At 43.4% G+C, this 26,962-nt stretch overlaps 1 protein-coding gene across 1 annotated transcript in view; it reads right to left on the reverse strand.

The window, feature by feature from the left end:
- The window catches only part of PPP1R21 (protein phosphatase 1 regulatory subunit 21), a 67,174-nt gene extending 54,642 nt beyond the window's left edge, over positions 1-12,532 (reverse strand). The window contains exons 1-2 of the mRNA XM_068966903.1: positions 12,167-12,532; positions 1,302-1,370 (exon numbers count right to left, since the gene is read on the reverse strand). Coding sequence (XP_068823004.1) covers positions 1,302-1,370; positions 12,167-12,532 — 435 coding nt within the window. The remainder of the gene's footprint in view (positions 1-1,301; positions 1,371-12,166) is intronic.
- Between the last annotated feature and the right edge of the window lie 14,430 nt (positions 12,533-26,962).

Raw genomic sequence — 26,962 nt, forward strand, 5'->3', positions numbered from 1 at the left:
GGGCGACTAAGATGAGTTAGGAAATCCTTTCCCCAGGGATAGGTTTTAAACATCATAAGGAGATAGATAATGATCAATTTCTTCAGTGATTTAAACAAAACAGTAACTTAGCTAACAAATCCTGACTATAAAGCTTAACTTTAATCATCTCAGCTTAAGTGCAGACAGCTTAGGGTAAGGTACTCTGAACCATCTCAGCCCCGAGTCTGTGGAACAGCAACCAAGGAGGAGCACCACTCAAGAGACAGGTTTCTCCAGAGAAGGGGCCAACACTAGCCAAGTGCAAGGACGCATCTCACGACCTTGGTGACTGTTCTTGTGTCACTGGTTGCGGGCTACTCCAGAAAGACAGAAAAGCAAAGGGACTCCTAAGCCCTTTTCTCTGAAGAGGGAGCAAGGGAGGCAGTGAAAGAATGAGGCAGGCAGTGTATTTTACTGAAACTTGGCCAAGAAGGAATCCATATCCTAGAATCAATTTATCCAATTAAAGAGTATCACTAAGCAATATCTGTGCTTCCCGGGTGGCTCAGATGGTAAAGAATTTGCCTATAATGTGGGAGACCTAGGTTCGACCCCTGGGTCAGAAAGATTCCCCTGGAGAAGGGAACTGCAACCCACCCCAGTATTCTTGCCTGGAGAATCCCATCGACAGAGGAGCCTGGCAGGCTATATAATCCCTGGGGTCACAAAGAGTTGGCCTGAGTTGACTGAACAACTAACACTTTCAAGCAGTATTTATTACATGCCTGCTACAATGAGGTAGAAACAAATTCTTCTTCTCGCATCATATTTCTCCTCTCAGTTAAAGGTGCTGATGGATCACTCAAACAGTCATCATTAACAAAGTTTATTACTATTAACCAGCTCAACCCAAAGCAAGACTAAGGCACTAAATGATTCACACTTTCAGATCCATTTATTAGGGGACAATCTGCTGAATGCTAGGGATATAAACATGAATATGACCCAGTCCCTGCAGAGTGCTATCAGATCAAGCCAGATAAGAAGTCCCATTAATCCTGATGAATTTAGCTATGAAAGAAGCTGGGTATGAGAGAAATGCATTAGATATAGTCCAATAAGACATTTCTGTAATCTCCAGCTAAGAAGTCAAAGCACATCACATTCATACCTAAATAAGTAAGAAAGTTAAACACACAAAAAATTCCATTACCTTCCCCTATCCCTAGTGAATCAGTGTCAGAGTTGGGAATTTAACCTACAAAATGGGCTGAATTCCCTGCTGTAAGCTTCACCAAACACTAACGTAACTCTCACAACACGAACACTCAGTAGCCTACCTTCAAGGCAGCAGAATTCGCTTGTTCATCCACGACACCTTTCTTCAAGACCTGATTCTGAGCCCGAAGCTGAAAACAGAGGAAGTAATAATTAATTTTTAATATAAAGCACCACTTATAGCAAGGAAATCACTTACCATTACTTTATAGGAATCTGTACACTGAGTATAACTATCAGCTCACATACAAACGAGCCCTCAAGAGGAAAGCAGAGATCACCAGTGTGCCACTCAACAAATAAAGACATAGAGGCTGAGCTGCCCAATGACATAAAACTAAGCAATGCAAAATTAAGACTAAAATCCAGGTCTCTTGACTTCCCGTATTCATGGTTCTTTCCATGAAACCAATCACCTCCCTAAATAAAAACTATACAGTATACAATAGGGCATTAAGTATGCCATTTTCCTTGTAACTCTGACATACCATTCACCTGTAAAATACATACAATTTGACTAAGTATGGAATAAGAATTCTACAGAGAACCAAAGTATAGGGCAACAACACACCCAGCAGGATACTGTGCCTGATATTAGCCATGCAACTATCACTCACTTCAGCCTCAGGAATGGAGGACTTACAATCAGCCATCCGCGGAAGCAGTGTACAAAAGCAACTGAGAAGCAAATTTAATTCAGAAATTAATAACAACAGCAGCTAGCATTGGAATCCTCATTACATACCAGGCACTGTCCTAAGTACTTAACATATACTACCTCAACAATCCTCACAACCTGATGAAATAGCTGCTATAATTACCACCACTTCACACATGAGCAAACTAAGGTACAGAGAAGTTAAGTGGCAATGCTGAGAATCAGACTCCAGTAGTTTTGACTCCAGGCGTAATGCCATTTAGACAATACTGGCTATTGTTTTATAAAGCTAAATATAAATGAGAACAGTAGTAGACTGGTGAGATGGAAGAAGTTTCGGGGGAGGCAGGACTTGGGTTTCTTTTGTAGTTAACTTTTTTAAGTTGGGGTCGACTTTTATCTTAAAATATACAAAGCAAAATTATACAGCTTGATGAATTTTTATTCATGGTTACATCTGTATCACTATCACCAACAGGGTTTTGAAAGATAAATCTTCTGTAGTAATCCCCTTCTATAATTATCAACAAGCACAACACAGAGCATGTAAGTACAAATACACCAGCACAGAGTAGCTGACACCAAAGGGCTACACACAAACAGTCTCAGGACTCAGTACACAGACCATGAAAGACCAGGTTCTTCTCTGAGAAACTAAATGAATGGGATGATTTTATCTATGAGCTTAAAAAAAAAAAAATCCATTTCTAATTCCATGCAACTCACATCTGTGTCTTGAAAACAGAAATGACCCTTTTCTGTGCCAGAAGAACAGGAATATTTGAATGCTAAACTTCAAACTGAGCATTTGACACTCAAGAGAAAACTGAGCTAAGATTCTAAGAAAAACAGGAACACTGCAGGATATTCAGTTTGAGCAAGACAGACTAAAAGGATGAGCTGCTTCTGTTTTTAGAAAGTTAGAGATCAGGGTTCGCTACCACAATAGAAGATCCAAATTTTGCTCTGTCACTTCCTAGACAATATAAACTAGAGATACTCACTTAATCTTTTGTTATATGGTCTACAAAATGGGGCAATACACCTACCCTATCTTCATTCTTCTGAGGCGGTTGTGAGAATCAGACAAGAAATGTATGTCAAAGCACTTTTTAAATGATATCATGCTCCGCAAACAGTAACGGAGCTCTAAGAGAGCAGAATCAAAGGGACAACAGATACACTTCTAGTTTGCCATACAACCAGGAGCTACCTGTGGCTCAGATCATCAGGTCCTGAAAGAAGATGCTGTGAAAGTGTTGCACTCAGTATGCCAGTGCACTTGGAAAACTCAGCAGTGGCCACAGGACTGGAAAAGGTCTGTTTTCATTCCAATCCCAAAGAAAGGCAATGCCAAAGAATGCTCAAACTACTGCACAATTGTACTCACTTCACATGCTAACCAGGTAATGCTCAAAATCCTTCAAACTCATATAGCCAAAGGACAGCAGTACTACTTGAGGGCTTAGGTTTCATTTCATACCCCCATTCTAACTTTGATCTATGATCTCCTTTGTGCGGTCTTTAGAACCTCTTACTGACTGCCTCAAAGACTAGGGATGAAGTCTGAAATTTGCTGAACTGACAATTCTCTGTAGGACCAGAATTGCATCCATTTTTAAAACAAGTGGGCAAACAGGAAAACCTCCCTGTAATTTCTAAGGCACACTTAGAAGCTACTTAAAGCAAACCAAACAGCCTACTTTGTCAAAAAAAGCAAAATTAAATTTTTCAAATTACTGCTGTTTGGAAGTTAATCTGATCATCAAGAACAATGATTTTGATTTTCCTTTGGAAAATATTGTTGGCTGAATTGATAACAATTCAAATACACTGTTTCAATGGTACCACTCAACAGAAAAATGCAGCTTTTAGAAATATTTATCTAAAATCCCCTTCTAGTAATTGGTAGGTAGAAAAGGATGAGCTCGGCTGACTCCACTGCTTGTTAATTACACTTGGCATTTGGCATCTCCCTGCACTTCAGCCACTGCCACATCTCTGCATTACTGACCAGCATCCTGTCAAACGCAGATACTGCTGTGACCAGTCTGGTCTTTCAGAATCTTATCTTTCTCCTCATCAGCATTCACCACAGTGGGAAGGCAAATGCAGTGCTTGTCTTAGAAACAGTTACAGATGGTCATTAATGCCTCTAGGAGATGAGTGTGGAGACTCCAGTGGACGTGGACGTAACTGAGAAACAACTGCCCTGAAGTCTCCATTAGAACAGGGAAATTCTCCAGGAGATGATAAAGCCTATTTCCAGCAGCTGTGCCATGCACTACTGTTCCATTCAGTAGAAAACTGGTCCTCTGAATCCCAACTAAGAAACCCTCTTGGTCTTTTCAAACTCATTTTTCATGTTCTTGTGATCTTCTGACTAGCTTTCAGTTCAGTTCAGTTCAGTTCAGTCGCTCAGTCGTGTCCGACTCTCTGCGACCCCATGAATCGCAGCACGCCAGGCCTCCCTGTCCATCACCAACTCCCGGAGTTCACTCAAACTCACGTCCATCGAGTCAGTGATGCCATTCAGCCATCTCATCCTCTGCCGTCCCCTTCTCCTCCTGCCCCCAATCCCTCCCAGCATCAGTCTTTTCCAATGAGTCAACTCTTCGCATGAGGTGGCCAAAGTACTGGAGTTTCAGCTTCAGCATCATTCCCTCCAAAGAAATCCCAGGGCTGATCTCCTTCAGAATGGACTGGTTGGATCTCCTTGCAGTCCAAGGGACTCTCAAGAGTCTTCTCCGACACCACAGTTCAAAAGCATCAATTCTTCGGTGCTCAGCTTTCCCTTGACTCAAAAACACAGCCTTTTCACATGTTGACCAACCAAACCCCAACTGTTCTTCTAGAGACTACTTCCTACTCTGATCCTAGTTCCATAAATTTTTCCCAGCCATTCTCTATAGTGCCCCTATGGTCCACAGAGACCATGCCCTCAGTTTCCTGGGCACTTACTAGTAACAAGACATCACTTATAAAAGTATTCAGTCTTTATAGTACATTTTACATTTACTAATTTATGTATGATTTCTACACTCAAGTCCCATCTGCCAATTAAACCGTCCTTCACAGTAGAGACTACAGTATAATCCCTTTTATCTCCTGCCTACAGTGAAAGATCAATGCTGTGGACACAGAAAGCATTCGATATATGTTTAATTATCAAATTAAATGCTGTAAATCAGGGGTCCCCAACCCCCAGGCCACCTTCCACTACTGCTAAGTGGCCTGTTAGGAACCAGGCCACACAGCAGGGAGTGAGCTGCATGATAGGGAGTGAAGTTGTGGCCATATTTACAGCTGTTGCCCATCGCCCTCCAACACCCCCAGATGGGACCGTCTACTTGTAGGAAAACAAGTTCTGGGCTCCCACTGATTCTGCATGATGGTGAGCTATATAATTACTTCATTATATATCACAATGTAATGACAATAGAAACAAAGTACACAATAAATGTAATATGCTTGAATCATCCTGAGACCACCCCTCCCCTCTGCCAGTCTGTGGAAAACCTGTCTTCCGCAAAATCGATCCCTGGTACCAAAAAGACGGAGGACCGCGGATGTACCTAAAAGGGGTTGAAATGTAATCCTTTGTAGGGACTTTCCTGGTGGCTCAGTGGTCAAGAATCTACCCACTAGTGCAGGAGACACAGGTTCAAACCCTGGTCGAAGAACTAAGCCTTGGGCACTGCAACTAGACAGAAGCCCTCATGCAGCAAGAAGAGCCTGCATGCTGCAACTAAGACGCAACACAGCCAAAAATAAACAATAAATGTAACGCATTCTGCAAGAGACCACCATTACGTCAACAGTCCCTCTTTAAAGCCCTTCTGCAAATGATCTGAACCTCATGGCCCTACTGGACACCAAGCACCTTCTAAAGTCCTGAGCCTAACTCTCTGACAACCAGTGCCCGGACTGCTCTGTGTGACTCTGCTTCTGGAACAGCCCGGCTTCAGTCAGACTTACCACAGAGCTGTTTCTCCGGGGACACAGAGAGTGGGGTGAGCCACCTATGACCTCTCTCATGCCACTCTGCCAACGTGTGGTAGAATAACTGGCCCAAGATTAGAGATTTACTACGTTCTATCACAAACTACTAGAAGAGTTTGTGTGGAAAGAAGTGAATAGCCTATATGCTGTTTCTCATCTAATCCTCAACAAGACTGTGTTCACTCTTACATAACTGCTCCCATACAATGGGCCTTGTGACGTTTATACATGTCTTTGTGCACGCCCAGTCCAACTCTTTGTGACCCCATGGACTATAGCCTGCCAGGCCTCTCTGTCCGTGGAATTTTTCAGGCAAGAATACCGGAGTGTGTTGCCATTTCCTCCTCCAGGGGATCTTCCTGACCCAGGGATCAAACCTGCATCTCCTGCAATGGCAGGCAGGTTCTTTACCACAGTGCCATCTGGGAAGCCCTTATACATGGTTTACAACCCTATAAAACAATCTTCAGACATCTAGCTTTTCTCTATTACAAAATAATGTATGCAGAAGACAACCTGAAGCCCATTCCTATGCCTCACCAAAAACCCTGATTTCAGAATACTTTTAAGTCACCAGCAGACCACCGTTTCAGTGTCTCTAGCCTGGATGAGCCTTTTAAAAACTCCTAGTTGTAACATTGTAGGTATTCTACAGCTGTGGGAATACCACTCAGTCTTTCTCTCTGCCTACTAACTTGTTCCTTGCCCTGGAAAAGCATAAAGTAGCTTGTAGGCTACATACTGCGTACTAAAGGCTGAGATCCTTTTGTCACTGAGTTGGGAAAAAAACCTTCTTTCAGACCTGCCTTCAAACAAAACTCTGTCTTGTCCCTGCTCCCATGTAGGGAAATTCAGTAGAATAAAACCCCCACTCCAACTCTGCAGTCTGCCTCATCAGTGATTGCTTGGCAATTCAGCTGAATTAAAAGAGTAGGACACCCCTTGACTTTCTAAGGCCTTGCTATTCAAAGCGTGGTCTAGGGACAGCTGTAGCAGGATCATCTGGGAGCAGAATCTAGGCCCCACCCCAGACCTACTGAACCAGAATCTGCAGTTTAACAAGGTGCTTCCCTGATGGCTCAGATGGTAAAGAATCCACCTGCAATGCAAGAGACCCAGGTTCAATTCCTGGGTCAGAAAGATCCCGTAGAGAAGGGCATGGCAACCCACACCAGTATTCTTACCTGGAGAATTTCATGGACAGAGGAGCCTAGCGAGCTACAGTCCATGGGGTCGCAAAGAATCAGACACGACTGAGTGACTACCACTTTCACCTCTCAGGTGCGTCACATGGATATTTACATTTGCGATGCACTGATCTAGGGGCTAACCTAGCACAGTTCAGCAGGGTGGTCAATAGCCACATGTTCCTATTAAAACTTAAATTACTGGGACTTCCCTGGTGATCCAGTGGATGGGAAGCCACCTTCCAGTGCAAGGGACAAGGGCTCAACCCCTGGCTGGGGAACTAGGATCCCCCATGCCACAGTGGGAGAAAAGCCTCTGAGGTGCAAAGAGGAGCCTGCATGCTGCAACTAAGATCTGATGCAATCAAAAATAAAATAAAAAATAAATTTAAATGACTTAAATAAAGTCCAAAATTCAGTTCCTCAGCTGAGCTAGCCATGTCTCAAGTACTCAACAGCCCCACGTGCTAGTGGATGCCCTACCGGACAGCAAACATGCAGAACATTTGCATTCTCCTGGAAAGCTCCAGTCCACAGCACTGAACACAGGCTGTTTTTCAATCCACCTTTAGTCGTGAACCCAATACATTAGGGTAGAAAAAAGCTGATACTCCGTTTTACTTTAGTCCAGCTCCTGAGTCTTACTTCTTTTACAAGAGGAAGCTATCAGGTTCAGCCAAGCCCTGCTCTCTGGTAAGCAAAACTGATCCTTTCCTAAAACGAGCAGATCTAAGAGTATCAATCTAAATAGTTTCCAAAGGCAATCTCCTTCATAACTACAAGAAGCATCAATTGCAAGGTAAACCGTTAGGGAAACAGGATCCAGCTTTCCCACTGGTTTTCACAGCTTTGAAAAGAGCTTTAAAAAGATTACCTTTATCTGAGCAAAAGCTACTATACTGACACCATTTCTTGGTGGTTCTCAAACGCTGGTGTGCACGCAAATCACTGGAGAGGTTTGTTACAACACAGACTCCCAGGCCTGACCACCAGTTTCAGATTCAGTAAATCCAGGATAGATGCAACCCATTCCCAACACCGATGATGCTGATCCCGGGGCTACACTTTGAACCACTGACCCAGGGTAACACAAACAACGGAAAGATGCTTAGACTTGACACTTGTTTCCACAGGGACATTGTGCCAGGCAAGAGTGCAGAAGCCTGTGCAGAGAAAGCAGATTGAAATCAAATGGGTCAGGACTGTGTGCCCTCAGCCTCTTTTCCAGAAAGATACACACCAAGTAAGAAATGGTCTGATTCTTAAGTCAACAGTGTAGTCAAAATGAGGCCCTGATTAACTCTCCCTCACATCTCAAAGAGGCAGCCTCCATCTATTACCTACTAATTTCATAAATCTCTGAAAACCAGCTTCTAACCCCTTCCCCGCCCCCAAAGTGTTAAACCAGAAATTTTAAAAGCCTACAATGATTGCCTAATTGCCCAAACCACTAATGTCTTAATCTCCACTTTAACTGGCCTTTCCATAACAATTTATGTTTTAGCAACCTGTCTGCCTCAGAAATTTTCATCTGCTTCAGCCTCCATGGTTCATCTTTTATCTAACGAAACTCTCAGTCTCTTTAATGGAAGATCCTCAGACTGATTTTGCTCTTTCTCAGGGGGAAAAAAGATTATGACAGAAGTTATAAAGGGAGAAATGGGCCCCTTCCCGGCACAGAGACTGAGATCTGCATTAAATAAGAACGAGAAGATTCTGTAAGTGTCATTGGTTGAGGGATCATCCTTGCTGCTCTCTTGATACTGAGGCCTCCTTCTATAGCTTAAAAGGACATCATTTTTCTTTGTATCCTAAATAAGGAAAAAAGGGAGACATAACTGAAATTCAACATCAGCCCACTAAGTCTGTACCAGGGAAGCTAACAAAAAGGTAAAATACCCCCCTTCCATAGGCACAGGGCTGAAGGAAGCATGTATACTGCACACTCAGTCACTCACTTGAGTCTGACTCTTGCAACCCCATTGACTGCAGCTCACCAGGCTCCTCTGTCCATGGGAGTCTCCAGGAAAGAATACTGGAGTGGGTAGCTATTCCCTTCTCCAGGGGAATCTTCCTGATGCAAGGATCAAACTGGGTCTCCTGCATTGCAGGTGGATTCTTTACCGCTAAGTTAGTAGGCTTAGTTGGTAGCACAAATCTTATCTAGAAATTGCTTGGCCCTAGAATCGACAGGGAACAAAAAGCACATGAAATCTTTTGACCAATCCCTGATTCTCACATTCTGAAATTTCCATCACGTTGCAGTTAAAAGGATGAAAAATGGTCTGGCCCAATAGGGAGACAACTTCAAGTCTGGCAGACCCCCTACAGTACCCTTAGCATCTCCTATTGTCACAGCCTTCCCACAGGTGTTCCCCCCAAAAATCTACCTAAAGTGATTAACTCTCAAAGTTCAACTATCATCTTTAGGGGAATTATTTTAAAAGTTTTGGCCTTTGTCCTGACTTTCAGCCAGTCTGTCTCCACTAGAAATTTTCGACAGTGACCCCAACATTACTTCAACCTACTATGTGAATCAGATGGCCTCAGCATGCCTTCCAACCATAATACTATGATTACACATAACCTTCACGGCAAACTGGAGCACCTTCTGACCCACCCTCCTCCGCCAGCTGGCAGTGGTGTTCTGTCAGAGCAGTCCGTGGGTTAATTTCAGGGTCAACTCTCAGTATTCCCTCACTCATCACGTCCCACAGAATGAATGAGACACAAGGATGAGTGCCCTGACACTTCCATATGCTTCATAAGTTTGCAGCTACGTGCAAAGCAGGCACTCAAAAAACAGATAAGCTAAACCATATTTGTCAACCATAATTCCTAAATTTAAGCCCTTTCCATCTTAACAGTCACAAATTTTATTTAACCCTATATAACTCTCCCTGATACTATTCAGAGAGCCTGCAGTCTGGTCTCCTTTTCACCAGTCTTTCCCAATTTGTCCATCTTCCTCAAGTTACCAGTTATCTTTCTAAAAGCACTGTCACTCTCCCATTTGAAAACCTTTAGTGTCTATTCCATTTATTCAAACTTCTTACTTGACATCCAAAACTCTTCACAATCGGGTCCAAATTATCCCTCCAACCATACTTCACCACTCTCTGTCATTTATCTGACCATGTCTTCACGTCAGCAGAGACTGTCTCCTTTGCCTGGAATACTACCATCCATCCTTTCCTCCCTATCCACTACTCCCCAATCTGAGTAACTTCTACTCTTACCTGCCATTTCTTCTGTGTGCCCACTGATCTAACACTTGTCATCTTGTATTAATTTTACGTACAACATTTGAATATTCTATTAAAGGGTTCTCCTTAAGGCGGAACTCTGCCTTACTCAGTGGGGCCTGGCAGACTGTTTACAGGTGGCATATAACTGTCTGCTGAACAAAAGAGCTTACAAAGCCAAAAGAATAAAATCTTTTCAAAGTTTCCACTACTTTTGGGAGGCTATTTCAGCAGTGCGGTCACTGCTCAAAATATTTCTGGAACTCTCTTCTGCCATTGGGAATTCCCTTCTGAGCTTGTTTACTCTCTGAAAAGAAAACCAATCCCCTTACTTTATACTCATGAAACATTTTCATCCCAAAATAGGAGAGCCAAGTGTCGGGACTGCCATCCTCTACCCACCACACTTCATCACATGGATTTGTTCCAAATAATTTCTGGACCTTTCAAACAAACAAAAAATGCCTTCAAAGGATAAAAACTTGCCATCACTAACATCTTGCCAGAGGCTCTTAGAGACAAATTCAAATGGAAATGCAGAAGCTTTGCCAGTGGTCGTGCTTAGACCTCAGTCGGTCCTCAGTCTGTCCGACTCTTTGCGACCCCTTGGACTGTAGCCCACCAGGCTCCGCTGTCCATAGGGATTCTCCAGGGAAGAATACTGGAGTGGGTTGCCATGCCCTCCTCCAGGAGATCTTCCCAACCCAGGCCTCCCACATTGCAGGTGGATTCTTTACCTTCTGAGCTACTGGGGAAGCCCTTGCCAATAGCAGCACCACTGGAATAACAGTATCTCAAAAGGCTTCCATGTGATTCTGAAGACTTAAGTGTGTATGTTTAGGCACAGGTTTTATTTTTCACAAAACAATGCATTTCACCTTGCTGCATATCCGTTGTATGAAATTTTTTAAAGTGTGTCTCAGTTTCTCCAAAGTAAAAAGGAGTCTAAGCTTCCCCATGCTCCCTCGAATACCAAGATCACTGAAAACCAAGTTTAATGACTACTGAATCTATTTCCAAAGATGCAAGATTCTGCTTTTAGAACTTCCGTAGAATATTCTTGAGGCAGAACCACACTACACAGAAAAGCAGCACCGCCCTTTTCCAAGAAAAGGGTCCCACCAGTTAAAAGACTGATGCCATAAATGTGACAAAGGGAAAGGTCACTATTTTGCTTAATTCAACATGTCCTGAGCATCTTCTGGGTGCTCTGCCCCACTCCAGGTGACCCAAGAAAAAGAGAGAAAAGGACATAGCCCTAGCACTCCAGCTTTCAAAATCATTTTCAGACAACGTCTTTCCAAAGCACTGAATCCATTCGTAACCACCTATTTCTGGTGAAGTAGTTTACACGCATGACTCTATTCACACTTTAATTTAATTGGGGGTGTGTGGGGGGGAGGCAGATAAATCTCTTTATCCTCTTATCATCCCTGTGGGAAAGGAGAAAGCTTGATCCTTCCCATCGCCAGGCTGGGAAAATTGAGGAAGCAGCAGGAAAGCGATGGTCCTCATCTTTCCCTGCCCCTCCCGACCAGCACCAGAGGCGGAAGCCAGGATTTCTGACATCCCTCTCCAAGCCCGCTAGTTCAATGAGAAGGAAGAATCAAACTCCTGCTCCTTCCCACAGAAACGCACACCGACCAGACACCGCCCGGCCCCATCTCCTGGGAACGGCAGGTGGAAGCGCGGTAATGGTGGATACAGAAGGCGGAGACAGGAGGGGCGCGCTCGCGTGCCCCCTCCGCCTTCTCCCTCTGTCCCGACAAGTCGCTGCCAAGGCAGCCCGGGGCCGCAGGACCGGGGACCCCCTACTCCCCGCATACGACGGGTACCTTAGAGTACTCCTGAGCCAGCTTCTGGTACTTCCCCTGCAACTCTGCCGAGGCCATGGCCCCCCCCGCCCTGTCCAGGCCAGACTGCCCAGGCCACTCAGCCCCACCCCCCGCCCCCAACCCCAGACACGCCGCCGGGTATGGATCCACCAGCTCCTGCCCGCTCTGCCACCGCCGCCTCGCCTCCTCCTCCACTTCCGGGTTCGCCGGGTGAGGGGAAGGAGGAGTGGGGCCAGGGGTGGAGCGACCACCGGGGGCGGGGCGACGTCTGACATCACCGCCCCACCCTCCCGCGCCCGAGCACGTACGCGCGCAGAATCGCTGGCGCTCCTGGGCTCTGCCTCTGGCTGGAGCAGGGGGCGCCATCTTGACGCATGGCCCAAGATGGCGACCCAGAACAGGGAAGGAGAGCATTAAAAGGGGAAGAAAATGATAAAAGCCCACAGAATGGGCGGGGGACGACGGAGAGGGGCGGTGGTGCGAAGAATCGAGGACCGGAAGAAGAAACATTCTAAGCGCATCAAGAATTCTGGGCGAACACACCGTCCTCCCCCACTGGTTCCCATGGCAACCGTCTGTCGTTTGATGGTTACATCTTTCAGAAGGTGCTCGGAGAGAAAGACCTCTGTATTCCACTACCTGCTATCCGGATATGGTAGCACCGGACATGGCCTGCATTGTAAACTTTCCCCCACTTTTATAACGCGCGCTGCTGTCACCCTGTTATGCCCCAGACAAACCTCTTTGTCTTATATTTTGACGTTGGGATGTCTTTGTATCCATTCTCTACCCATTCCACCCGCCCAGCCCTGCCCCCATACTGGCACTGCATCAGAGCGTTTTCTCAGAGAATTGGGTAAAAAGCTTTTAGGAAATTTCAGGGAATGATCCCTGCCACGCATGCATATAGGGTGGACGTTAACGACATGTAACTGGACAATTGAAGCAAATAGTAGTCTGCCTGAAATACTTTATGCCGCTTTGCTCATTAAATATGTTTTGAGGACGTATTATATGTTAGATATTCTAAGCATTGCATTTATTGCAACATTGAAATGTTCATAGAGGAATAAATAATTTAGGATACTTGTTTGCCATAAATTAAAGCATTGCAGTTTAACAAAACTAATGAATCTGTGTCTATCAACATGACAAAACACTGTTAAATGTAAAAAGCAAATTGCAGTATACTAGAGCATGAAAAGATACATTTGAAGAATACAAAGCAACATTTGTGCTGCTCATGGACACATGAACATGTACTAAAAATAGAGAAACAAGAACTGGAAGGATACACATCTAATTCTGGCTTGTGATTGCCTCTAGTGAGAAAACGAAGAAAGGGGAATGAAAAAGAACAAAGAAGCATACATTTTATTTTTATTTAATTTTTTGAAGTGAATGTGACTGGAAGTTAACGTTTATTATCCAGGTAATAGGGAAAGGGATGTTAGTTATATTGTTATTTTAAAACGTTTGTTATTTTCCATGGTTAAAAAAACACCTCCTGTTTTCCTTTTTGACATTCGACTATGAGTATGCCTGGAATTTTAAAGTGAAAGCATGAGCTGGTATATGCACTTTTCAGCCACTGTAATGTAAGGAAAGGATTACAAACTTTTAAAAATGTTGTTTATACTTTTCAGTTGACTAACAGCCAAGCCCTACTATCCAGCAAACTTGCAGAATTTTTAAAATTATTATTATTAGTTTTCCATGGCACCACCAAGCGGCAGAATTAAATATTGTTAAGTGTATTTCTGTAGTTTGTAATGGAATGGAATTTTCAATTATTTAAAAATAAAATGTTATTTCAGAACTAACATTCCAAAGAAAGAATGTGCAACTTTGGTTAGAGAGCCTATGTACTGACCTGAGAAATTTATATTTCTACTGCTTAATCTAGTTGTTGTCAGTTGCAAAAAATTGTTTCCAAATCCCAACTGCTAAATCGAACACATTTCAGAATCTCTTCCTCAAAAGACACCGTTAAGTGAGTGAAAAGGCATTTGCAATATACATGTATCCAACAAAGGTGTCCCTTATCCAGATATATAAAGAGCTCTTACAAATCAATAAGAAAAAAGACCAGCAACCAGATAGAAAAATGAGCAAGGGACTTCCAACAGGCACTTCACAAAGGAAAATACACAAATGGGCCATTAAACGTGCAAGGGGGTAAGTTTCATTAGCAACCAGGAGGAAGTGAAATTAAAACCACAGTGCAATGCCATACACACCCACACAAACGGCTAATATTTAAAAGATTGACAAGAGTGAATGAGAATATAAAAGGAGAAACTGTCATAACATATTGATGAGAGCCTTCCCTAGTGGTGCAATGGGTAGGAATCCACCTGCCAATGCAGGGGACATGGGTTAGATCCCCAGTCTGGGAAGATCCCACATGCCATGAAGCAACAAATCCCATGTGCCAACTACTGAAGCCCATGCTCTAGGGCCTGTAAGCTGCAGCTGCTGAAGCCTGCATGCCTTGAGCCTGTGCTGTACAATATGAGAAGCCACCACCATGACAAGATTACCCACCACAACTAGAGAGTAGGCCCCACTCTCCACAACTAGGGAAAGCCCAATCGCAGCAATGAAGACCCAGCACAACCAAAAATAAAATAAAATTTTAAAGTGTTGCTAGGAATATAACCTGGAAGAGCCACTTAGGAAAGACCTTGGTATTATCCACTCAGCTGAAAAGACACATATTCAGGATCCAACAATTCTTCTCATGTATACACTCAAAAAATGTGTGCATGTATTCACCAAGAATATTCATAGCAGTATTAGTCATAATGGCCAAAAAAGCTTATCGATAAATAGATAGTTATTAGAAATAAGTGTATATTCGTATCATGGAATACTAAACAGCAATGAAAAAAGCTGAACTACAACTACAATTAACTACTGGATGAATCTCAGAAAATAATACAGAACAAAAGAAACCAAATTCCCCCCAAAATATACTATATAACTTCATTTATATATCACTCAAAAAATGGCAGAATTCAACTATAAGATTCAGGATGCATGCCTAAGTATTAAAACTAGAAAGAAAATTAAGAAAGTGGTAGCCATGAAAGTCAGGAGCTTTATTGTTTTCGGGTGGAAGAGGATGATCACTACTGGAAGAGGCCATGAGATGGGCTTCGAGTATTATTGGCAATGTTCTATTTATGTGTGATAGTGACAAAGGTGTTAACTTTGTGTTAATTCCTCATGAGGTACATCTTTCTGTGTGCACCTTTTTCGTATGGATGTTACATTTCACAATAACAAAATTTTTTAATTTTTCTGTTAACTCATATGCTTGCCAGTGATGGTTCTCAACTTGTAACCATGATTTACTTGTAGGGAGTGGCATAAATGAAGGTCACTTGGAATTATTATAAATATGCAAACACTGTGATGATCATTAAGACATTTAACAGCATACTGTTTTAGAAATTTTTTTCAGTTGCAGGTGTCAGGAACTGACTCAAACTATCTTGGCTCCAAAGGAGTACTTTCCTAGAAGTATGTGTGGGTAGCTCAGAGAACAGCTCAGAAAACAGGAGCTGCAGAGCTCAAGTTCAGAGTTGCTGGCCATTAGTTCAGTGTTAGTGAATCAACAATATATATTAAGTAAGGTGCTTTTAAATAGAAACACACCGAAAACTAGGTTATATGTTGTTTGGTTGACAAAAGTGAGACCAGAGGCTGTCATGATCCTAACCCTGTGTTTTCCCTAGGAGCAATGCTATTCACTAATTCAGTGTATGTGATGATTTTATAGACTACAACTCTGCAAATAAAGGGAATCGATTGTGTATACAGTGAGAACAGTGTGGAACTTCCTTTGGTCATATGGACAATGACCAGACTTGACGTTGGGTTACTTAGATGATATTGTCAGTCTCTGAGTAAACATCATTTCATGGTAGAGTCATGCGCTCTCTGTCCTTGCATACATCTGAAAATCAAGAACTTCCTTCAAGCTTCAAAGCTCCACCCATTCTACTTCATAACCTGCTATGTGCAGCAGGTCTTAGAGCGACATTGGGAGCTCAGCTACCCCCACTAGCACCTCCCCAGACAGTCATTCCGAAAGCTAAGTAAAGATGTTCTCTGGCCTCGTTTCACACTCCTGTGCCCAGTCACCACACATGATTACTGAGGTAATGGACAACAAAGAGTGTTTATATGAGTGGATATAACGAAGGGATTAAAGAAAGCAACTTATGAATCTTTTATGATAACATATTGTCTTTGTTATTATTTATTATGTTAATCCAGTCAGAAAATGTATATCATGCTACGGTGACATTTTAAAAAGTGGAGAGGGAATAAAAGAAAGAAAAGAACTTTCCTTCTCATGAGTTTTCCTGAGCAGTTAGCACCAAAATTTATATTTTGTAAAGAGTAATCAGTGAGGTGAAATCTAAAGATTTGTAACTGAGGAGCTCTACTAAAAATCAGAATTCTGGGCTTGAAATTTTATAACTTTTTCATTTGACCAAACTCATGCTTTGCCTATTTCCGTCACAGCAAGAAAGAATGACAGAATAAGCCCAGACCCCTGATGTAGCTTGTCCAAAGTCACATGGAAAACACTGACAGAAGAAAAACTAGAACCAAGTCCTTCAGCCTTCACTGCAGACTGTATTTTTGTCCCTTAGGTTAAGTGCTCACATGTAGGAAACCCCCAAATACAGTGAATGAGTCCTAGATTAGGTGTGAGGATGCAAAGGGTACGTCATGTTCCTTGGTATTTATCTGGACTTGCACCTTCACAAAATAGGTACCTTTCGAGCTGTTTGGGTGGGGCTAGTGCCGGGAGCCAGTGTGAGGAATCCCGCCCGTGACAAGGTCATGAGGAAGGAAGCTGACATACGCAAGGCGTGCTCAGACTTCAGGGACCCCTCTGGAAATTCCTAAGCATGTACCCCAACAAAAATCTGCCGGCTTTTGTGCTCTGCTTTTCCACTCTTCTGACATTTTCTGGAAAAAGTCAATTCAGGGCTTTAGTCTTCTGCATTTGAAAGAGTGTTTCAATCCAAATACCCCTCTGATGGCTTTCTAACCTGCCTGCAGGACTCGTACAGCTGTGCATGTGGTTGTTTGAGGCCTCCTGACCGCAGGAGGCACAGGAAGCTTAAAACATCCTAGGAATGTAGGGGCTTCCAAAGAGTCAAAATCTTTAGAATAGGACTGATTAAAAGTTTCATTTGTTGAGTCAATGCTTGCTGCCAAATTTTCATATCCTTTATTTTTAGATATAGTTGGTATATAGAAAAACAAGTAGTAGACCTTGTATTAGCAACATTAGACCTTTGAGTTAAGTACCTTCTTTGTTATAACCCACTGCGCCTTTGTTCTATAGAGATGCAACTTTAATGCTTTAAGGAGATGCAGATTAAAGAAAAACACTTCAGGGGAAACAAAATTAACATTCATTAAGGAAGAGGGCCAAAAAGTGTTAACAAGCCTCTTGGCCAGAAGATAATGTAAATCACCTGAGACCTTTTGTATACAAAATGATGTATAGAAAGAGTCTGGGCTGCGAACGCTACATAATTTTGTGTTGCCCATTGATCATGTTTTATCAAAAGTATAAAAGGCCTTCTGAACAATAAAGGATGGGACCAGGTTCTCAGACCAGCTTCTCGGACCAGTTTCTCGGACCAGCTTCTCGGACCAGTTTCTTGAACTAGTCTCTCGGCCTGGTTTCTGGGGAATCTGGCTCCCCCCGTGTCTCTCTCTCTCTCATTTTCTCTCCCTTTTCTTCCCTCTGCTCTTTACTTTAATTTCAGGCTGAATTTCCATCTGGGGCGCGGAGGCTCTCCAGGTCTACTTATTTGCCCTGGTTATTAAGATCCGCGTGAAAGGGAGCTTAAGGCGAGGCACCCTTAGATATTCAAGCGGGCACCGGTGGCCCAACGTAGATGGTGCAAATTCCTTGTCTGGAATTTTATTGGTCTTCCGCGTAAACCAAGCTATTCAGCCTTCTTCCTCCACTTAATCTTCCTACTACACTATAGTTTCTTAATCTAATCTTATATTAATAAATAAACGAGTTTTTCCACGCCAACGCCGTCCACCCTTCGAATTCCCTGGTTTTTCATTTGACCAAACTCATGCTTTGCCTATTTCCGTCACAGCAAGAAAGAATGACAGAATAAGCCCAGACCCCTGATGTAGCTTGTCCAAAGTCACATGGAAAACACTGACAGAAGAAAAACTAGAACCAAGTCCTTCAGCCTTCACTGCAGACTGTATTTTTGTCCCTTAGGTTAAGTGCTCACATGTAGGAAACCCCCAAATACAGTGAATGAGTCCTAGATTAGGTGTGAGGATGCAAAGGGTACGTCATGTTCCTTGGTATTTATCTGGACTTGCACCTTCACAAAATAGGTACCTTTCGAGCTGTTTGGGTGGGGCTAGTCTACCCAGGGCTCTCGCACTTAACCCAAGGGCAATGTCCTGGAGGTAGGGGATGTGTAGGTGGGAAGTAGTAACATTTTACTGCTCAGAGCTCATGTCTCACCCCTGTTCCACTCTGTGCTTTTGCTTCATAATTGCTATTTCCTTCCTGGTTTTCTCTGTCACCAGTCTTACTGGAGGAAATGGTCACATACAACATCCAGATTTATATACATTAACCTATTCAGTTCAGTCCTTCAGTCGTGTCCGACTCTTTGCAACCTCATGATTCGCAGCACGCCAGGCCTCCCTGTCCATCACCAACTCCCGGAGTTCACTCAAACTCATGTCCATCGAGTCGGTGATGCCATCCAGCCATCTCATCCTCTGTTGTCCCGTTCTCCTCCTGCCCCCAATCCCTCCCAGCATCAGAGTATTTTCCAATGAGTCAATTCTTCGCATGAGGTTGCCAAAGTACTGGAGTTTCAGCTTTAGCATCATTCCTTCCAAAGAAATCCCAGGACTGACTTCCTTTAGGATGGACTGGTTGGATCTCCTTGCAGTCCAAGGGACTCTCAAGAGTCTTCTCCAACACCACAGTTCAAAAGCATCAATTCTTCGGCACTCAGCTTTCTTTACAGTCCAACTCTCACATCCATACATGACTACTGGAAAAACCATAGCCTTTGACTAGACGGACCTTTGTTGGCAAAGCAATGTCTCTGCTTTTGAATATGCTATCTAGGTTGGTCATAACTTTCCTTCCAAGGAGTAAGTGTCTTTTAATATCATGGCTGCAATCACCATCTGCAGTGATTTTGGAGCCCCCAAAAATAAAGTCTGACACTGTTTCCACTGTTTCCTCATCTATCTCCCATGAAGTGATGGGACCGGATGCCATGATCTTAGTTTTCTGAATTTTGAGCTTTAGGCCAATTTTTTCACTCTGCTCTTTCACTTTCATCAAGAGGCTCTTTAGTTCCTCTTCACTTTCTGCCATAAGGGTGGTGTCATCTGCATATCTGAGTTTATTGATATTTCTCCCAGCAATCTTGATTCCAGCTTGTGCTTCTTCCAGCCCAGCGTTTCTCATGATGTACTCTGCATAGAAGTTAAATAAGCGGGGTGACAATATACAGCCTTGACGTACTCCTTTTCCTATTTGGAACCAGTCTGTTGTTCCATGTCCAGTTCTAACTGTTGCTTCCTGACCTACATATTAACCTATTAGGTTTTCTAAAGTTTATAACTTTATTCTATATGTATTTATGGAGCCTTGCATTTTTAGAAAGAAGATTGTTATTCACTGTTTTCTTCCCAAGCCAATCCATTGTCCACTGTCTCTCACCTCCATTGCTACCATCTCTTGTCTAGATGCCTCAAAAAGCCTTCTAACTGGTAGCCCTTCTTCCATCCTTGCCCAGCTGCAATCTTTCCTCCACAGAGCACCCAGTGTGATATTCTGAAGCATAGCATTCTTATTAAAACCTTCAAGAACCCACAGAGCACTGGGAACAAAGTCCATATTCCTTACCATGCTACTAAGGCTTTACATACTCTAGTTGCTGTGACCTCCCCACTTCGTGTTCCAAAAGGGCAAACAGCCAAGCCTCGAGCCTTCCTAAGGTCTAGGCTCTAGAGTTTGTACCTCACTCCTGCCACATCCTATTAATCAAAGAAAATTCCATGGCCAGATCATCAGTCTGGCTGACTAGATTGAAGGGACTGGAGAAATACACACTGCCTCTTGATAGAAGGAGGAGGAAGGTCAATTGTAAAGAGTATGAACAAAGAGAAGCCTGATTCACTGAGGGCCTTAAATTAGAACAATCTACGAAGGAATGATGCTAAAGCTGAAACTCTAGTATTTTGGCCACCTCATGCGAAGAGTTGACTCATTGGAAAAGACTGATGCTGGGAGGGATTGGGGGCAGGAGGAGAAGGGGACGACAGAGGATGAGATGGCTGGATGGCATCACTGACTCGATGGACATGAGTTTGAATGAACTCCAGGAGTTGGTGATGGACAGGGAAGCCTGGTGTGCTGCAATTCATGGGGCTGGAAAGAATTGGACACGACTGAGCGACTGAACGCCTGACTGATCATCCCTCACCTCCAATCATTTCTGTTCCTCAGTCTTCAAAAACTTTGTACCTGTTTTTTTTTTTTCCAGTGGCACTCCAGAATTTCTCTGTAGGGAGAATTTACAAGGCTAGATCTAGTTGGAATAGGAGACACGTAGAAGTGAGTTTGGATAGTGAACCCACTGTACTTATTTAGGATGGTTCAAGGGAGCTCAAGGCGGGAGCTAAAGGAGCTAAAGCCTATATACCGCCAGCCCTTCCTTGGTGCTGCTGCTCATTATATTTAGCCTGGCCTTTCCCAGAACTGAGTACTGTTGCATCCTTCTCAACACTCAGGTGCTGGCACACACACTGCCAATTCAGAGAGACATTTCTTGAGCATCTACTTAGATATTTCCCTTTCCCATCTCTCTCTGCTCTGTCTTATTGTCACCATAAAACTTATTGCCATTTGAAATTACCTGAGGCAAATCAGCAGCTTTCATGAAATCCTCCATGTATCCCACCTTTTAGGACTCTAAGCAACTTCTCCAGAAGGGTTTGGGGGCCCTGTCTGTGCAGAACTAGCTGCAGACATAACATTCTAGGTTAGACAGAAAAAATAGCCTCTCAAAGATATCCATGTTCTAGTCTCTCGCATTTATATTGTATGTATACCTTCAGTTACATAAATTAAGGTTACACATGAAATTAAGTTTGCTAATCAGCTTTCCAAAGAGAGAACCAAAGAGATGGGAGCATGGAAAGGAATCAGACCAACGTTGCTGGCTTTGAGGATGGAGAAGGAGTCCACAAAGCCAAGGAATGCAGATGGTCTCTAGAAGCTGGTGAAAGGCTCGAGATCACAGCCTCCAAAAGGACCACAGCCCTGCCAAGAGATTGATTTTAGCTCAGTGAGACCCCTTTCTGACTAATAACCTCCGAAACTGTGAGATGACAAATATGTGTTATTTTCAACCACTAAGTTTGGAGAAATTTAATACACCATTAACAGGAAACTAAATAACCTGCATAATTGAGGTAACTCATAGTGCTACACCCAGCTGCTTCCTTCTACTGTGACCCAAGGTCATTGATCATCCATGGGTCAGAGTCATCCCACCCACTTTGCTTCCAGTTCCCAGCCACATGTTGTATATGACCATGGCTACACTGCAGTATTGTGACAGGTAAATCAGTGGTGCATGGGAGCAGGCTCCTACTAGCTTGAAAGAACCATTTGTTAACTTTTCAGGAGCTGTGCAAATTAGTTATTGAACACAGCCATCGCTGAAGGTTAAACTATATGAGTGTTAAATAAGTTATATTACAAACATAAATATTCTAAATTCATCACTTTCTTATTTCACTATATTTGCTATATATAACTATTATCTAAGCTCTTGAAATTATTTACTTTTACTGTATCTATGTAATACTATACAGTGAGGTGCTATGCCTATCTTTGCAACTCTGCATTCAGTGACATCATGTTGGTAGCTTGAAACTGGCCATGATGGAGGATTTACACTGTCGAAATAGGCAGATGCTACAAATGTGGGCTCCCCCCACTCCACAGTTGGTTACAAGTGTGCCACCTGTGTATAGGACAGAGGATACCTAACTTTGGAGTGTTCCCTACAGCTTCAGGGTGCTCTTTTTATTTTTCACAACAAAGACTGTAAACATCTGTGTGAGGCAAGACCCAGGAACTCCTGACTGTACGAGGCAAGACCTAGGAACTATTGAAGGAAAACTCATCTGTTAGGCCACTGAGGTCTCACAGAGTCTGGGTCTAATTCATCTTTATTTTCCTAATGTAGTGAGCACTCAAGAAATGACTCCTGGGGACTTCCCTGGTGGTCCAGTAGTTAAGAATCTGCCTTGCAGTGCAGGGGATGTGGGTTCAGTCCCTGATCAAGAAACTAAGATTCTATACGCCATGGAGCAACAAATCCCGCATGCCACAACAATTGAAGCCCGTGCTCAGAACAACTGGCACTCTTATTTCTTCTATAACTAATAGATTATCATTGTTAGGCAATTAACTTAACTCAATAGGAAATGTTTCATAAACATTAGTCGCTACTATCATTACAATGTTAGTAGCTACCCCGGACGGGAGAGCCTGGTGGGCTGCCGTCTATGGAGTAGCACAGAGTCGGACACGACTGAAGTGACTTAGCAGTAGCAGCTGCTACTATTATTAAGCAAGAGACTTCCCTGGTGGCTCAGATGGTAAAGCGTCTCCCTATAATGCAGGAGACCCAGGTTCAATCCCTGGGTCTGGAAGAGCTCCTGGAGAAGGAAATGGCAACCCACTCCAGTATTCTTGCCTGGAAAATCCAATGGACGGTGTTACTTTTAGCCCACAATCTATCCAAGTCCATTGATATATCAATGTTCTTCTATATTAGGGGCATTTTTTCTTAAAGCCAGGTGAGCAAATTCGTATATTTACGTTTTGAATAGTACTTAATTATAAAAGCTTTTCTTACCTTAGCCTTTTAAAAATTTCTAACAACTGGAGCTGAGAAAGCTGAACAGCTACATGTGAAATGAAATTAGAACATTCCCTCATACCATACACAAAAATAAGTTTAAATGGTTTAAAGATCTAAACGTAGGACATGACACCATGAAACTCCTAGAAGAGAACATAACTGAAACAGTCTAACATAAATCATGGCAATATTTTCTTAGATCAGTATATATAAAACTATAACTCATCCATAAAAACAGAATGAAATCCTACCTTTTGCAGTAATGTGGATAGACCTAAATAATATTCTGCTTAGTGATATATATCAGCGGAAGACAAATATAAGCAATATCACTCATATGTGAAATCTAAAAACTATTACAAATGAATATATAGACAAAATAAAAACAGAGTAACAGATATAGAAAACAAATTTATGGTTACCAATAAGGAGAGGGAAAGATAGAGGGAGAAATTAGGGGTATGGAATTAATGGATACAAACTACTATACATCAAATAGATAAGCAATAAAACTTTACTATATAGCACAGAGAATCTAAGATCATGGCATCTGATCCCATCACTTCAGGGCAAATAGATGGGGAAACAATGGAAACAGTGTCAGACTTTATTTTGGGGGTCTCCAAAATCACTGCAGATGGTGACTGCAGCCATGAAATTAAAAGACGCATGCTCCTTGGAAGAAAAGCTATGACCAACCTAGACAGCATAGTAAAAAGCAGAGACATTACTTTGCCAGCAAAGGTCCATCTAGTCGAAGCTTTCCTTTTTCCAGCAGTCATGTATGGATGTGAGAGTTGGACTATAAAGAAAGCTGAGCGCTAAAGAATTAATGCTGTTGAACTGTGGTGTTGGAGAAGACTCTTGAGAGTCTCTTGGACAGCAAGGAAATCCAACCAGTCCATCTTAAAGGAAATCAGTCCTAAATATTCATTGGAAGGACTGATGTTGAAGCTGAAACTCCAATACTTCGGGCACCTGATGCAAAGAACTGACTCATTTGAAAAGACCCTGATGCTGGGAAAGATTGAAGGCGGGAGAAGGGGAAAACAGAGGATGAGATAGTTGGATGGCATCACCGACTCGATGGACATGAGTTTGAGTAATCTTTGGGAGTTGGTGAGGGACAGGGAAGCCTGGCGTGCGGCAGTCCATAGGGTCGCAAAGAGTCGGACACGACTGAGCGACTGAACTGAACTGAACTGAACTGACGCCCAATTAATTGTTCCAGCAGAGGTTTCTGCCTGATATAATCTCGTGTTGCCAGCAGGGGGCGCGCCCTCACCGAATTTGTTTAGAAAAGGTAAAAATCAGACGACAGTCCTAGTTGCTGGTTATGAGTGCTTCCACACGAACTATGGCCAGTGTTTGTAGTTGTTTAGGCACGTCTCTAGTGACCTCATCCCACTATACCTGATTCTTTTTGAGGAAACAAGTAGCCTGTTTGAACAGAACAGGCAAGGCAAATTAGTAACTGGAAAATTACTAACTCTTTTTGCAGAATGCATTGGGACATCCGGTATTCCCTTGAGGCTTAGAGTTAGGGTGTGGACCCTTCCTCCTCACCTGGTGGCTGGGAAAGGAGACGAGTCACCCCTCTCCACAGGGCGCAGCCTCTCCTTTGTTCTGGGTAGGCTGGCCTTCATGGACAGGGCTTCGGTGGGAAGACAGGGGGCCTCTCTGGCAGCCTCCTGAGCCAGGAGATGTAGCCTTAGGAACCTCTGAGCTGGAGAAGAGCCCGAAGAGGTGGTGCCATGTGTTCTACAAACCCCGGAAGCAGGTTCTCCAGCACATCCTAGGCCCTCCTGTTCCTTCCAGCCACGTTCCAAGAGACCAGTGGATTCAAGGCCACATTCCTGCCCCTTGTGCCAGGCCCCAGAGGACAAGGGGCTTGAGGGAGAGGATGAGAAAAGGAGGGCCGACTCTCTCTCAACTGCAGGCCTTCCCAACACAGCCATCAGCAGAAGGGTGTCCCTGATGAGAAGAGGAATCCGTTCTGGGATTACATTCCAGAACGGAATTACATTCCAGAATGTAATTACACTGGAATTACATTCTGGTCACCATTCACTTATACCTTCATGGGTTCATTGAGGGGGTTCCCCAAGTGGCACTAGTGGTAAAGAATCCGCCTGCCAATGCAGGAAATGCAAGAGATACAGGTTCAATCCCTGGGTCAGGAAGAGCCCCTGGAACCGGCAACCCACACTAGTTCACTGATATTAGTGGGAGTGGTGTGTGCCAGGCACTGGGATAGGTGTTGGAAGTACCTCAAAGAGCCCACCAACAGCCATCTGCTGGGGGAGGCAGATCATGAAATCATAGCGATACAGCATAAGCTCTTCAGTTCAGTTCAGTTGTTCAGTTGTGTCTGACTCTTTGTGACCCTATGGACTGCAGCACGCCAGGCCTCCCTGTCCATCACCAACTCCTGGAGTTTACTCAAACTCATGCCCATTGAGTCGGTGATGCCATCTAGCCATCTCATCCTTTGTTGCCCCCTTCTCCTCCCGCCTTCAATTTTTCCCAGTATCAGGGTTTTTTCAAATGAGTCAGTTCTTTGCATCAGGTAGCCAAAGTATTGGAGTTTCAGCTCCAGCATCAGTCCTTCCAATGAATATTTAGGACTGATTTCCTTTAAGATTGACTGGTTGGATTTCCTTGCAGTCCAAGAGACTCTCAAGAGTCTTCTCCAACACCACAGTTCAAAAGCATCAATTTTTCAGTGCTCAGCTTTCTTTATAGTCCAACTCTCACATCCATACATGACTACTGGAAAAACCGTAGCTTTAACTAGATGGACCTTTGTTGTCTCTGCTTTTTACTAAGCTGTCTAGGTTGGTCATAACTTTTCTTCCAAGAGGTAAGCGTCTTTTAATTTCATAGTTACAGTCACCATCTGCAGTGATTTTGGAGACCCCCAAAATAAATTCTTTCACTGTTTCCACTGTTTCCCCATCTATTTGCCATGAAGTGATGGGACCAGATGCCATGATCTTAGTTTTCTGAATGTTGAGTTTTAAACCACATGTATTATACAATGTATTATACAATGAACTAACACAGAGGAAAAGAATCTGGACCTTTTGTGAACGGAGATGAGGAAAGTACTGAGATTAGGAAAGGTTTACAGAGGAGGTGGGCATCTGGAGATTCAGTCAGCCGGTCAGCCAGTAAATGCTTACTGAGGGTCTCGTGTGTTGGACACTGTTTTGGGTACTGGGACTCATGAGGAAGAAAATAGTCCCAAACTCATACTCTTGTAGAGGTGGCATTGGGGTGGGAGACACAGAGCATGTGTAAATATTAGTAAACATAATCAGTACCTCCAGGTTAGAATGGAAGGAACACAGGGCTGCTGGGTGGAGTTTGGTGAGGGGGTCAGGTGAGCTTCACTGAGAAAGCTAGATTTGAGCAAGGACTTCCAAAAGAGCAGAAATAAGTCCCCCTTCCCCTGGGTCTCTGCAGCGACTGTTCCAAGCATGGGGAGCAGGCAGGGCCAGTCCCTGGAAGTGAGAATGTCTTGGAAGGCGAGGAGGCCCACATGCCTGGAGCAAAGCGGAGGAACTTCGAGAAGGAAATCAGTTTCCAGGGGGACTTGCAGGTAGTTGTGACAAGTTTGGCTTTTGCTCTGAGAGAAACGGGTCACCGTCGGAGCAATGGTGTGCTGGTAAATTGAGTCTCAAAAAAAGAAACGCTTTTTTTTTTTTTAAGCATCTGCCAATGTCTGTGGTATAAATACTCCCACCATGCTTATTCTAAGCTACCAATGTGGCGCCACTGAACACAGTAGAGAAGGTGTGTGAGGGTGGCT

Source organism: Capricornis sumatraensis, chromosome 1, assembly GCF_032405125.1.
Source record: "Capricornis sumatraensis isolate serow.1 chromosome 1, serow.2, whole genome shotgun sequence".
Taxonomy (NCBI): domain Eukaryota; kingdom Metazoa; phylum Chordata; class Mammalia; order Artiodactyla; family Bovidae; genus Capricornis; species Capricornis sumatraensis.